Source organism: Melospiza melodia, chromosome 8, assembly GCF_035770615.1.
Source record: "Melospiza melodia melodia isolate bMelMel2 chromosome 8, bMelMel2.pri, whole genome shotgun sequence".
NCBI classification, from domain to species: domain Eukaryota; kingdom Metazoa; phylum Chordata; class Aves; order Passeriformes; family Passerellidae; genus Melospiza; species Melospiza melodia.
The window spans coordinates 39,574,364-39,586,817 of record NC_086201.1 but is presented as its reverse complement, the minus strand read 5'-3'; the positions used below and the strand labels follow the sequence as shown (position 1 = coordinate 39,586,817).

The following is a 12,454-nucleotide window of genomic DNA, read 5'->3' as shown; positions in this document are numbered from 1 at the left end:
AAAGGAGGCCCTCTGTTAGGGTGATTTCCCTACCATTCCCCAGCAGTCTAATCTGCCAGTCCATTCCCTACATTAGTTGGGTTCTTCAAGATTTCTGAGCTTCACAAGGCAGCAGATTGACTTGGCTTGGGAACTAAACATTCCTGAGGAATCATCTGATAACATCACCACGTTCAACAGCTGATCCTTGAGCTCAAAGGATCCCTCTTTCTTCCCTTCAGGCAATTCCAAGGCTTGCTGCTCCCATCTGGGAACAGTTCCCAGTTTGGACTTTCTTGTGGAGTATCCCTCCAGTCTTCCCTGCTGGGATCCTGCTCAGGAATCGATGGGGGTACAAATTTAGCTATTAATTCTTCTCACCCCTGCCCAGTTCTAATTCCAAAGGATTTGGTGTCTTGTAGGAGTGCCAGGAGTCACACACAGTTGGGACGGATGGAGATGAGAGATCTCTGCAGCCAGGTCGTGGAACTATCAGTTTATTGCAAAGGGCGTGGTGCAGGGCCCTGCTGGGAGCTGCCAGCCGCAGCTCGGAGCAGGCCCGAGAGAAGAGAGGGGTAGAGAGGATGAGAAGTAAGAACGTAAAAACATAAGAAGGTAAATGGAAAGCAAGTAGGTGAGTGAGTGAGAAAGTAAGAAGTGAGTAAGAAAGGGAAGAAGAAGAAGAAGTGAGCAAAGTTCCTGTTACAATACAATAAATCATCTTCTGTGTTGAATATTCTGATTCTCTCTAACCAATCTAGTACAACATACAAATCCTATAGCATTTCCATACAGCCTATAAGAATCACTACATCACCATACTGTGTTACATTTTAAACCCTAAAATCTCCTCTTTGGATCCCTTCTGCCAAGCTGGTAGGGTCTGCTCTGACCCTTGGAGCTGTCTGCAAGCAGAGGGTGTTGTTTCATCAAGAGGGGATTACCTTCAGCTGGCCACACCATTGTTTCCCAGTTGTTCAGTAACTATGGGATCTCAAAACTTGCTTTCATTTCAATCTCACTTATAGTTTCTATATTCTCAAAATCTTTTTCCAGGCAATCATATTTATAAAGCTTTGCTGTTTCATCCTCCCCAACAGTGTCTGCCTTACCCAGCTGGAGTCTGGTTCCAAGTTTGTTCTTACAGCTTCTGCTGCTTTCAGTGTCCCAGGAGTTCCATCAATGGAGTGACAGCATTTTCCACTTCCTCCAGGATTCCCTCTGTTGCCTTTGTGTGCTGGAAGAATATGAAAACCTGGGCTTGCAGGGCTTTACTATCAGGAATTACATCCCTGGATTTGTTCATTTCCTAATATTATCTCTTCCCAACAAAGCACTAGGCATACAAGGAACACAGGAATAGATGTGCTAACCACTGTTTACTCCTCTGGAATATCAGAGCTTGGAAAAAAGGGCATTTTGGCTTTTCCTGATGGTACCCGTGAGGTGCATTTTACATAAAACCCCCTTCCTATGTCTTTCCCTGTATCCACCAGAAAGCCACCTGTTCATCCCCCAGCTACTTCCTCCCTCTCTTCCTTTATCCAACAGAATTTTAATAGGTAAATATTCCCCTCCGGAATGGCACCTTTCATTCCAAACCTAGTAACAAATGAACCATTTTCTTTGACCTTCATTATTAGGATTCCACCAAGAGCCACTGGATGGAAAATGATCCTCCCCTGCCCCCTGCTGGATTCCAGGAGCAGGGATTCTTTCCCTCTTTCCCCCATGGTGCCCACACTGCCCGCCCCTTTTCGGGCTTTGTTTCACAGCTTTTGCTTCCCATCCTTGGATCCTCTCCCTCACTCCAGGAGCTCCCAGCAGTTCCACACCCTCTTTTCTCCCATCCTGATAATTTCTCCAAGAACAGAAATGCGCATTTCCATTTCCTTCTTTTCTCCAACAAGTCCCACAAATCCAAACCTAAACCTGACACAAGGAACTCTCGGTGCCTACAAATCCAAATCCAGACCCGGCCATCCCTTAACCAGCAACTCCAAACACACAATCCTGGACAATTGGCATTCATTCAAACCTAACATTTAGGACACATTGAATACTTCAAAATTCTCAAGAAGCATCCTGTTGCCTTCAGTTCCCAGGGATTTTTGCTTTGGACTCACACGGATTTGGGGCTCAAGGGATGTCCCTGAAAAATCCTCTGTGGTGCATGCTGGAATCCCCAGTCCCGTGAATCCAGAGAGTGTTAGAAGCATAAGCTAACCTGGGCCACCAGAAAGGGACTCAATAGTGATGAAGGGGCACTGCTGGACACCAGCCAATAGCAAGGGGACACTAAATACACACTTGAAACTTTGCAGCGATTGGGAAGACCAACACCAAGGGCTACACCCTGATGTGCTGAGACCTGAGCAGCAGGGCTGACTTAAGAGATGAATCCTGGGCACTGTATGACTGACTATCAGTATTATTTAGCTAAAAATAGATGACAAAAATGCAAACATGACAAAATTAAAGGGAGCTCACACAAGAAGGGAAGACTGAGCTCAAAAGCAGAAACACTGTATCAGTGTGCACCAGCATCCTGGTTTTTTATATTTGAATTTTTTCCTTGCATTGAATTTTATCCCCAACAGTTGCCTAAGAAATAATGTTATTAGTTTTTATTGGTACAGTGTGAAAATTTGTTATGGCTCTGTGTGTGTGGCTTAGGCCACACTGGTAAAGACACAAAATAAGCACTTGGATTCCTCCAGACGCATAATGGGCAATGTGTCAGAAGCCCCCTGTGGATAAACTGCTGCTCTCCTTTGCAGTGGTGCTGAGTTTTGCAGAGTAGTTGAAGGGTTTAACCACCTTCACTGTGGAGAAGGCTGATGGACTCCTGAGTACAGGGCTGTGGTGATGGTTCTGCCTTCTGCATGTCTTTCCTTTGTGGACACAAACCAGTGGAAAAGCAAGGCCCTGAAGCAACCAGGACCCTCCTAAGAGAGCCACGAGATTTGCTCCCCTTCCAGTAGCAGTGCTGAACACACCCATGCTCCCCTGCTGCGGCAGGCAGAGGAGAGAGCTGCTTCCGGAAAATGGAATATTGGCCCTGCTCCACCAGGTACCAGTCTCTTTCATCGCCAGGCAATATGCCTTCAACATGAAAGATGAATGTCCAAGAGATGGGGCCTGCAGGCCCTTAGAGTGGAAGCAGATCCCCCCACTTTTAATTCCTCCCTGGGTTGAGACTAGCGCTCCCAGGGTGAGCACTCCTGGTGACATGGCCAGGAACCCCAGCCCTGCAGTTAAAAAATGACCACAGACCCACAGAGAGAACCATGGACAGGTAAGAAATGCGCCAGCAGGCGAGGCTGGGTTGAACTGCCACATCCTGGGCATCGCTTTGCTGCTTCCCATCACAGCTCTGCAGCCAAGAGGCCCCTGTTGTCTGTAGCAACCCATTTGGTGCATGTGGGACCACATGGCAGCAAGCACAGAACATACTGGGGACCCAGGTGCAGCAGCCACATAGAAAAGCTGTGAGGTCCAGAGACACCGAGCAGTACAGCTACCCCGTGTCATACCCACAGCTGGATGGGGAGCGGGAACTGAGAATACAAGACTGGGTCATACATCGATCCAAAGCAGGTAATTCCCCATGATTTTTCCTCAAAAATTTGAACTCTAACAGTATCAAAACCTTTGTGTTTCTCTGTGTTTAATATACAATTTTCCAGTGAGCTGGCTGCTCACAGTTTTTCTCTGTTTCACCACAAAATCGGTTGTAAGTTGTTTTTGGATCAAATCCCAAGATCTCCCTTTCCTCATGGATTCGGAAGGAAAATGTTGAAACTGAGGTGCCTATAAAATATCTGTGGAAAAAAAATCAAAAGAGGGTTTGTGAGGGGAGGGCAAGTTTTTAAATTGCAAGTAATTAGATTTCAGTTCAATGAACTTCACTGTTCAGTGAAATGATATGATAATAAAATTATTGTATATACACACACAATATAACCATTATACATCTACTATACACATCTCAATTATATCATTGACTATATAATGTCTTACACTATTTGTAAACAACCTTGGGACAAAAATCATATTCAGTTTTGTGACAGTGCTGAATAATAAGCTTTGGCTGAATAAAAGTCAGGTTTGCTACCTTGCATGTGCGCAAATCCACTGGTCAATCACAGCTAAGCCCCCATCCTTATAGAGTTTCAGCTCCTCCAGAGAGGGTTCAAACCTCACCATCTCAGGCAGCAGTTTCTTGAGCAGTTCAATCTCTTAAAAAAGGAAGGATATGAATTTATCTCTGCATTATGAACAGCAACTCACTGCTGTCACACAATGTGTTTGTTTAAGAAAATCCCGGGTGAACAGTTACAGAGCAAGTGACACCAAAATCTACCAAGTTTTACAAATTCAGTTGCCGAAATTCACAGCATTGCAGGGAGGGAGGGGAGCCAGTGGTAATTGCTGCACTCCTCTGAAGTTACCAATCCTCAAGTAACTGTGATCTGCCTACCTTCCTCAACAGCATCAGTGGCTACAAAAACTCTTTCAAGTTTAAGCGACTCCAATAGGCTATGGATTTTCTTTACTGCTCCTTGCAGGGAAGGCACATCTTCTCTGTGACCCCAAACGAAGTCTCTCCTTCTGAGATGAACCCCAAGGTATGGGCCACCTAGAGCTATGCCTGTCTTAACCTACGAGAGAAAGATTGAAACTTTAAAACTTGAGAGTATCACTGTTCACAATGTAAAACCAGAATGCAATCATCTCTGTATAACGCACAGAATCTCTCTAGTTGCAGACAGAAAGTTTCAAGCATGGACTGGAAGTAGCTTGGGACACTTGTTGCAACATTTAAATCTTGGTTGGCCACCATCATGCAAGAGAAACTGGAGTGCCAAATCTTTGTAAGCAAAACTTCCTCTCCTTTATCAAATAAATCCTCAACTGGCAGGTTGCAGCTGAACGTTACACCCACACATAGTGTTGAAAACAGGAAGAAATTCAAGTTTCCTTTACTGAAATGAGGGCAACAAAGATCTGGCCTGCAGAACCAGTCAGGCACACCTCGACAGACTCTGTTAGCTTGTATCACATGGGGAGAAGAAGGTGCATGAGGAACATGTGTATTCACCTTGATGTGAACAGAAGGGTGTTGCTCACCTGTACCTTCCAATATGTCCTACAGCACACAACCAGGAATACACAAATAAAATATTTGTTATGGGAAACAGACTATTAAGGATTTTACATTCATCTGTGTCCAGTCCTCCTTGTACTGAGTCCTGTCTGCCTCATCAGTGGATTGAAGGTATTTCTTCCTAAACTTGTCTCCCACCACACGGAGGTGTTTAGCAAACACCATGCTCCGACGGGTCTGTTGGAATAAGAGCAGACACTGAGTCAAAAAAAGGAGAGCTAAAAATGAGTAGGTGGAGACAGTTTCACATACACAGCACTTTCAGGATACAGTTACTTCTGCAGTACTCTAAGCAACGATTTTATCCAAGCTTTAATAGTTTATTTCTAACTATCACCATATTTATAACCAGCCTACTCACCTGCCCCTGCAATACACAGGTATAGGGAGGACACTGCAGTTATTTACACAACAGAATACATGATACACCAAATTAAACACCCTAGCAATATACCTCACTTCTGGAAACAAAAGCTGGGCAAACACTTTAGTGTGCTAAACACCTTTAAGAATAAAACCTGCTTTAAAAATATTATGTATCTAGCCACAGACACGCCTAGGAAATTCAGTGGGAAAATGACGAAAAAGGAATTATTTCCTTAACCTGTGAGTAATAATCTCTAAAATTCGGTGATGCAGTTACCCCTGCACACAGCCACAAGTGGCCTTTTTATTAACAGGCAAAAGAATTACAGAAATCTCAATTTTTCCCTTTTTGTCTGCAAAGAAACAGAGAAGGGAGAGATGCTTCTCAGAGGAACATGGAAAAAAGAGAAGAGGCCCTGGGCCCATGCTGCAGTGAGAAAATTTTTGTTTGGACATCAGGCAAAACCACTGGGGCAATGTTTAAAGTGCCACTGCTAAGAAATGTGTGCTATAGACCCATGTGGATTTCATGTCTCCTTTTACAGGACAAGTCATACTCAAATATAGTTGCATTTCTTTCTTTGAGAGGTCACTCTCAATGACTAATTCTTGGGTAGCAAACTAGTGTTTGGTCTACTTCTGGAAACATGCCATATCTCAAGTGAATAGCCCGATATTTACAAGACTGAGGTCCGTGTAATTTGTTTTGTAGTATCATGACAGTCAGTCAGTTTTTCTTAGGAATTTCAACTATATCAAGCACTCCATGGCATGTTCCATTTTCCTATGTCTGAACTTCAACATTTTCTTAAAACTTTTATGAAAGGAATTATTTACCATAGACCTTTGCCTTGAAACCCATGGGAATTTTGCCTTTGAAGCCAGTGGGGAGGGATTTGGGGCAGCAACGAGCACTTTACAGAATTCTTTTGAAAAGACTAATCTTGAGGTTGACTAGATAAGAAACTGCTCTCTTCTGATTGTAGATATGTTATATAGGGGAAGCCCTTTTAATCACCATGACCTGCAGCACTAGGCCTTTAGGCACAAGACAGCAGGGCAAATTCCTGTGTCACATTAATCCACAGCAGCCTGAAACCATGTTAGCACACATTGCTGAAACAGAAGGCACAAGTGACTTTCAAGACAAGAAACCCAAGGCAAAACTGAAGCACGCATTGGTAACTGAATTTTTAGCAGAGCCAGGGAAAAAGTCTAGAGAAGCTATCTGTAAAATACTCACATTCCAATAATCTTTCCCTCCGTAGTGGTCATGAAGAAGGTTTTCAGCTCTGTCTAACATCACTGACCTATTGAAAATTGTAAAACTGAGTGCAGTTCCCTTAGGAATAGAACTTACATTATGACGTTTCTTTACACATTTGCTAAGATAAAGCACAGAATATAGTCTGTTTGCTAAAGGAACATGGGGAATAAGGGACAGGCTCCTGGGAATGAGGCTCCTAGGAGGCAAATGCTAGTTCTCTACAAGGCAAATTGTGACCCACAGTCTGCTAGGGAGAGAAGGGAACCATGTCACTCCCTGTGCCTGCTCTCTTCCCTAATAAATCATATCTTGACTCAAAGTTAAACACTAACAAGCATTAACCACCCCTCACAGTCTTTGTAACAGTTGCTATACGAGAAATCAGATTTCTAACAGGGAGAGTAATCCAAAGGGGACAAGTGACCTGTGTGATAATGCTTGGCCTCAGAGCACACAACAGCCTCTGGGAGCAAGCAGAAGATCATGAAAACAAACCCAGAGAAGGTGTTTTCCACATGTAGAATAAAACGTCCTACAGTAAAACAACAGATCAAAGAACACAGAGACATTACCAAAATGTGTGGTAGTAGACAGCAGCTTGCCCTTCTCACAAATAAACACAGTTCAGGATTGCGTACTGGAAACATAACTGCACTATGAAAATTCTAAGAGAAGAGATTTTGAGAGCTTCAAGTATTCCAGAGCATAAGAGATGTAGATTTAGTTTGTGAGCACACTGATAAGAAAACACACAGAAAAATGCTTCTGCTAAAAGGGATCAAGATCATTATCGGCATCTCCTTGTACTAAAAAGAGAGGAAGCAAATAACCAATCAACTTTGGATTACCACTGCTGATCATCAGCTGTACACCCGCACGGAAAGCTCTAAATCACCTGGAAACAGACAAGACTGTGCTGGTGAAGAAGCAGCACTACATCTAACGGGATGATTGGAGGTGATTGAGGGTACTAATTGAAATGCATCGAAAAGTTGCCTTGAAGTGACCACACTTGAGGGGTAAAAATCCAGTCCTAGGGCCACACAACTGGTTGCCCAGCCAGAAGAGCAATATGGGAGATAAGAGCTCTGAACAACCATAGTAGTTTGAAGACACTAGCACACATGAAGATAAGGGACATCTCACTGAACATTGCCTAACAAGATTTCCTGACAGCCTTCATTAAAGGTTTTCTTAAAACATGGCACAGAAAGGTTCTTGCATGGATTAAAAAAAAAAGTATAGAGACAGGGATAAATGCATGGCTCTCATTGCAGATGGAGGTCACAAGTGGAAGGTCTCTTCACCATATTCCTAAACAACGTACAGAAGGGCATGAAAGTAGGTGACACAGCTTAATTATTTTAAATTCCTCAGAGCAGCTAAGGCCAACTATGAAGAATTAGAGAAGTCTGATCACTGGCCAATAAAGTGGCGGATGAATTCTAACGCAGGAGTGAGTGTAGTAAAAAAAACCAACAAAACCTGGCTTCATCTAATAACTAAAGGTCTTGATGGTCAGGAATGAGGACAGTTTGGTGCCAACATCAAGGCAACACTCAGAGGTTAAAATAAGGAACCTGTGTCTCAAGAATTAGCAGAAAAAGAAGAGAGCACTTGACAGAACATGCCATTTGTACTGCAATGTCACAGGTTTACCCACACACAGTGCAGGATCCTGCTGAACTGGTTCCATAAGGTTTGGAGATTGGCAGTGGTGACAACCAAAGGCATGGAATGGCTTTCACACGGCAAGCAACTAATGGAGCCAGGGCTCTTCCAGGACTGCAGAGGAGACTGCTGAGGGGGAATGTGCCAGAGATGTAAAATTACATGTGCCGTGGAGTAGAATATGGAACAGCTGATGGTTTAGCATCTCTTACACTGCATGATCTAGGGGATTATTTGATGATACCTTGGAGGTATGAGTCACAAAGGCTGCCTGAGAAGGAATATAAAGGAGCTCAAGGCTATCTGCTCCTAGGTTTGAGCACTGCAATCTTTAACTAAACTTACAGTTAAGTGTTTCTTGCACTGTAAATTTCTTTTTTATTATTTTAACAGAGTACAATAATTCAGTGGTGAAGTATCTCAACAGTGGACAACCCTTTAAATTCCACCTGCTCTTGCCACCTAGCAACGGGGTTGTACAACAATTATACAACAATACGTAGTTATACAAGGCAACTCACTGTGCTGAAGTGTTCTTCAGAAGGATGGGAGCCACAATAGAGGCAGATCCTTGGACAGACAAGCAAGAGGCCTTTAGGCCTCGTGTTTCCTCATAACCCCAGAACCAGCCCCTAAATGGGAACACAGAGGATTGGTTCACAGGCTTGTATTTTAAATTAATGCCAGATATAAAACAAAACATCCTAAAAAACTACATATGATACAAATAAACCAGCCACCTCCTTTACACTGCTTTTCAGTGTAGAAACAACTTTATAGAATTAGATCTTCTCATACAAGTACAATGTTTTACTATTCACGGGCTTTTTAAAAACAAAGTGAACTCCAAGCACCCAGATATCTATAGTAGGGAAATATCTCTCTGAATACAACTGTAAAGACCAGAAGGAATGCTCGATGTTACCTGTAGTAGCCATGTTTGTCTCTGGAGTACATCAGCTGATCAATGCATGGTTTTTCATCTATTTTTTCTTCCCATGTTCCTTCTTTCCATCCTTCTGCATAGCCTTGTAGCACATAAACCTGTTCAATAAAGGGCCCACCTGACTCTGAACAGAAGGCAAAGCAAAGGATTTGTAAGCATTAAAACCCACACCATAAAGGTATGAACAAGGATCAGTTGCAGTTAAAAATCTGCTAGAAATGCTAATATTACACTACTCTCTCTTCTCTGTTTTCATTATAAAGAAGGAAGGGAAGTTCTGTGAGAGCTAGAAAAGCTAAAAGGGTCAGGCAATGTGATCACCTGCTATCCCACCCAGCTCTGTGTGATTTAATGTGCCAAATGCAACAGAATCACTGTCACGTGGTTAAAACACACAGATTTTCAGTGCTGTAAGCAGCTGCCACAGGAGGAGTGCCTCCAAGAAAAATGCCAAGTACAAGCCCTTCTTCTCCTAAAGTTCAGGGTCTCTACAAGCATTTTCTTGGCAGGCAGGGAACAGCTTTCCCTTCAGAGCTCTTTGCAGCAGTGTGACATTTGGTGGCCTTTATTTCCTTTGCTGAACATGTTAGTGTGCAGTGTTCACCAATTGAAAATTTGGTGATTAGCTCAACATGGCATTAAATCCTAAAGGAACCAACTCCACTTTCTTATGGAAAGCCTTTCTCTTAGACACAAAGAGCAAGGGATATTTCAAGTATACGCAATATCAACGATGAAAAAGTAAGTTAAGGGAAGAACCTGCTTCACAACTTTTACTGTCCAACCACCATATCCAGGAAAAAGGTGACTTGTCTGTATTCTAACAAGCTGCCTCTCTCCTTATGGTCTTGTCATTATGGTCAAAACCACATGGAAATACCACAGGTGAATTTAACCACAGGTACTAATTGTCTATCTTCAAGGGTCCCAGAAGTCAAGGGGGCAGCAGTGCTACATCAAACAAGCTGCCAAGTAATTGCGTTATTCCATGCCAGTGGTTGTGTAGCTCAGCAAAACTTCTTCCCATCCCTCCTCTTGCCACCTCTACGATTTTTTTTTTTACATGAAAGCCCCTATAAGGACAAACCTCTTAAGACACCATATCAAATATTTAATTAATTGTAGATTGCATGATCCCATACCCCACCTGCAAGGAACTGCTCATATTCGATGACAGGGATGTTCTTGTTGAGACTCGGGATATCAAAGAACTCGGACCAAGCGATCCGAACCTGGAGGATATCGGCGCTCTGCCAATGATAAAGACGTCCCCAGGGAGGCAGAACCAACACCCAGTTTTCACTTTTCCGCAGGGTCTTTAGAAGGGAAGCAATGCGAACATAGACATCTCTGCGAAGGTTGAACCCTTCAGGGGGGTTTACATCATACAAAAGGTATCTGGGGAGAACAAAGGAATACCATTTTTTCTGGGAGCACATTGAGGCCATTACACGTTTTTCTTTTTTACCCTACAATCCTGTGATGAAACTGTTGGGAAGAAAGTTGTTCCTCTTTTTGAATTTGTGGTACTTGGAAGGGGAAGAAGTATGGGAAGTCAGAGCAGTGTGTGCCTCAGGGGCTGGAGTGGCCACTAGGGTCTCCTAGCGAGATGGCACATGAAAGGAGCCTTTCTTGCAGAGGGTCAACGAGCAAAGAATCTTGCTCATCCAAAGGGTAACGTGGAGTGCGTGGTGAAAATGGTGAAACCACAGGCATATAACCCAGGCAAACTCTTGTAAGCTGGACACAAAGGCAGGAGGGCGCGCTCCAGAGAAGTAGAGGAAAAGAATGCATGTGGGAGCTAGATAATCCCTGTGGGGTTCGTTACAACACAGGATATTCTACAGACCAAAGCTCTCGGACAGCTGAGATGTCACCTTCCAAAAACAACCCAAAAAAGCACCAGTAGGCGAAGGAGGCCCTCTACCAGCTGAGGGCCGAGACACGGCGGAGACATCGCGCGGCGGGGGAGATCTCGAGGGGCAGGACCGGCCCGGGTCGGACGCGGTGGGGCCGGCGCTGCTCACCTGGTGCGCGAGGCGGCAGCGGCGGCGGGCAGCGAGGAGGCGGCGTGGCCAGCGCGGAGGGCGGCGGGCGGCGGCTCAGAGGCGGCGGCGAGCGACGGCGGGAGGGCGAGCGCGGCCAGGCCAAGCAGCAGCGGCAGCGTGAGGGCACAGCGGCCGCCAGGCCCCAGCGCCGCCATCCTCACGACACGTCCGGGGCGGCGCCGAAGGAGCCTCTGCCCCTCTCCGTCTCTCAGAAGAGGCCGGCGGTGAGGGGCCGCAAGCGGGAGCCTGTGAGGCGGTTCAACTCCTCCAGGATTTGCACTTCCTTCTGGTACATCTGCGGGAGCAGCGGCGGTCAGCACCGGGCCAACCCCGGTTCCCGTCACCGGGGCCTCCGGTCCACCCCATGCCGGACCCCACACACCCTCCCCGGCCCCAGCGCATCCCGCACCTGCTCCCACTCGGGTTTCGTGTCGTGCCGGTAGCCGAGCAGGTGGCACAATCCGTGGGCCGCCGTCACCTGCGCGGGGGGCGGGAGCACAACATGTGTTACTGACCGAGCCGCATGCCCGCCCCACCGCTCGCCAGGCCCGAGCCGGGCTCACCGTCAGGACATCGTCAAAATCCTCCCCGGTTTCGCGGCACTGCTGGTGGATGTATTCCACCCCCAGGAAGATGTCCCCCAGGTTGTACTCGCCGCGGCAACACGGCCGCGGCAGCTCCCCCGCCTCCACTTGGTGGAACGGGAAAGAGAGGACGTCGGTGGGCTCCAGGCAATGTCGGTAGATGCCGTTCAGTCTCTGCATCAACGCGTTGCTGGCGCAGACTAGCCCTACGTCGAAGCGGGAGGCGCCCAGGGCGGAGCGCAAGGCACATACGGCGCGGCGGAGCGAGGCCCGGCGCACGGACACGGCGCGCTGCGCATTTCGCAGCGCCACGCTCATGGCAGCGCCGCTACCGCCACCCGACCGACCCCCCGCCCACCACAGTGCGCCTCCCTCCTGAGGTCCTGCCCGCAACCAAGACCACGCCCTATGCAAGAATCCCGC

The 12,454-nt window shown here is 46.0% G+C and overlaps 2 protein-coding genes across 3 annotated transcripts; both read right to left on the bottom strand.

Moving 5' to 3' along the window:
- Positions 1–393: 393 nt before the first annotated feature.
- POFUT2 (protein O-fucosyltransferase 2) lies at positions 394–11,602 on the bottom strand. 2 transcript variants are annotated; one of them, XM_063162802.1, is made up of 10 exons: positions 11,427–11,602; positions 10,547–10,797; positions 9,379–9,523; positions 8,975–9,085; positions 6,759–6,825; positions 5,201–5,326; positions 4,463–4,643; positions 4,097–4,220; positions 3,685–3,803; positions 394–1,216 (listed from the first exon to the last, which is right to left on the bottom strand). In XM_063162802.1, the coding sequence occupies exons 1-10, from the start codon at positions 11,600–11,602 to the stop codon at positions 1,011–1,013; spliced, it is 1,506 nt and encodes a 501-aa protein (XP_063018872.1). In that variant the 3' UTR covers positions 394–1,010. The 2 variants fall into 2 exon arrangements, with proteins under 2 accessions (XP_063018872.1, XP_063018873.1); XM_063162803.1 differs by lacking the exon at positions 394–1,216 and having other exon boundaries at positions 3,633–3,803.
- A 3-nt stretch (positions 11,603–11,605) lies between these two features.
- YBEY (ybeY metalloendoribonuclease) lies at positions 11,606–12,388 on the bottom strand. Its single transcript, XM_063162804.1, has 3 exons — positions 12,011–12,388; positions 11,857–11,925; positions 11,606–11,742 (listed from the first exon to the last, which is right to left on the bottom strand). The coding sequence occupies exons 1-3, from the start codon at positions 12,347–12,349 to the stop codon at positions 11,656–11,658; spliced, it is 495 nt and encodes a 164-aa protein (XP_063018874.1). The 5' UTR covers positions 12,350–12,388; the 3' UTR covers positions 11,606–11,655.
- Positions 12,389–12,454: the final 66 nt, after the last annotated feature.

Bases quoted from the DNA above. Each gene is read 5' to 3' on its own strand.
- POFUT2 (XM_063162802.1), bottom strand. From the start codon at position 11,602: ATGGCGGCGCTGGGGCCTGGCGGCCGCTGTGCCCTCACGCTGCCGCTG. The intron at 6,826-8,974 runs GTGAGTTGCCTT...AATTTTCAATAG, and splicing joins CTGAAGAACACTTCAGCACA to GTCAGTGATGTTAGACAGAG. The intron at 3,804-4,096 runs GTAGCAAACCTG...TTTTTTCCACAG, and splicing joins TGGATTTGCGCACATGCAAG to ATATTTTATAGGCACCTCAG.
- YBEY (XM_063162804.1), bottom strand. From the start codon at position 12,349: ATGAGCGTGGCGCTGCGAAATGCGCAGCGCGCCGTGTCCGTGCGCCGG. The intron at 11,926-12,010 runs GTGAGCCCGGCT...CCCCCCGCGCAG, and splicing joins ATTTTGACGATGTCCTGACG to GTGACGGCGGCCCACGGATT. The intron at 11,743-11,856 runs GTGCGGGATGCG...CTGCTCCCGCAG, and splicing joins CGAAACCCGAGTGGGAGCAG to ATGTACCAGAAGGAAGTGCA.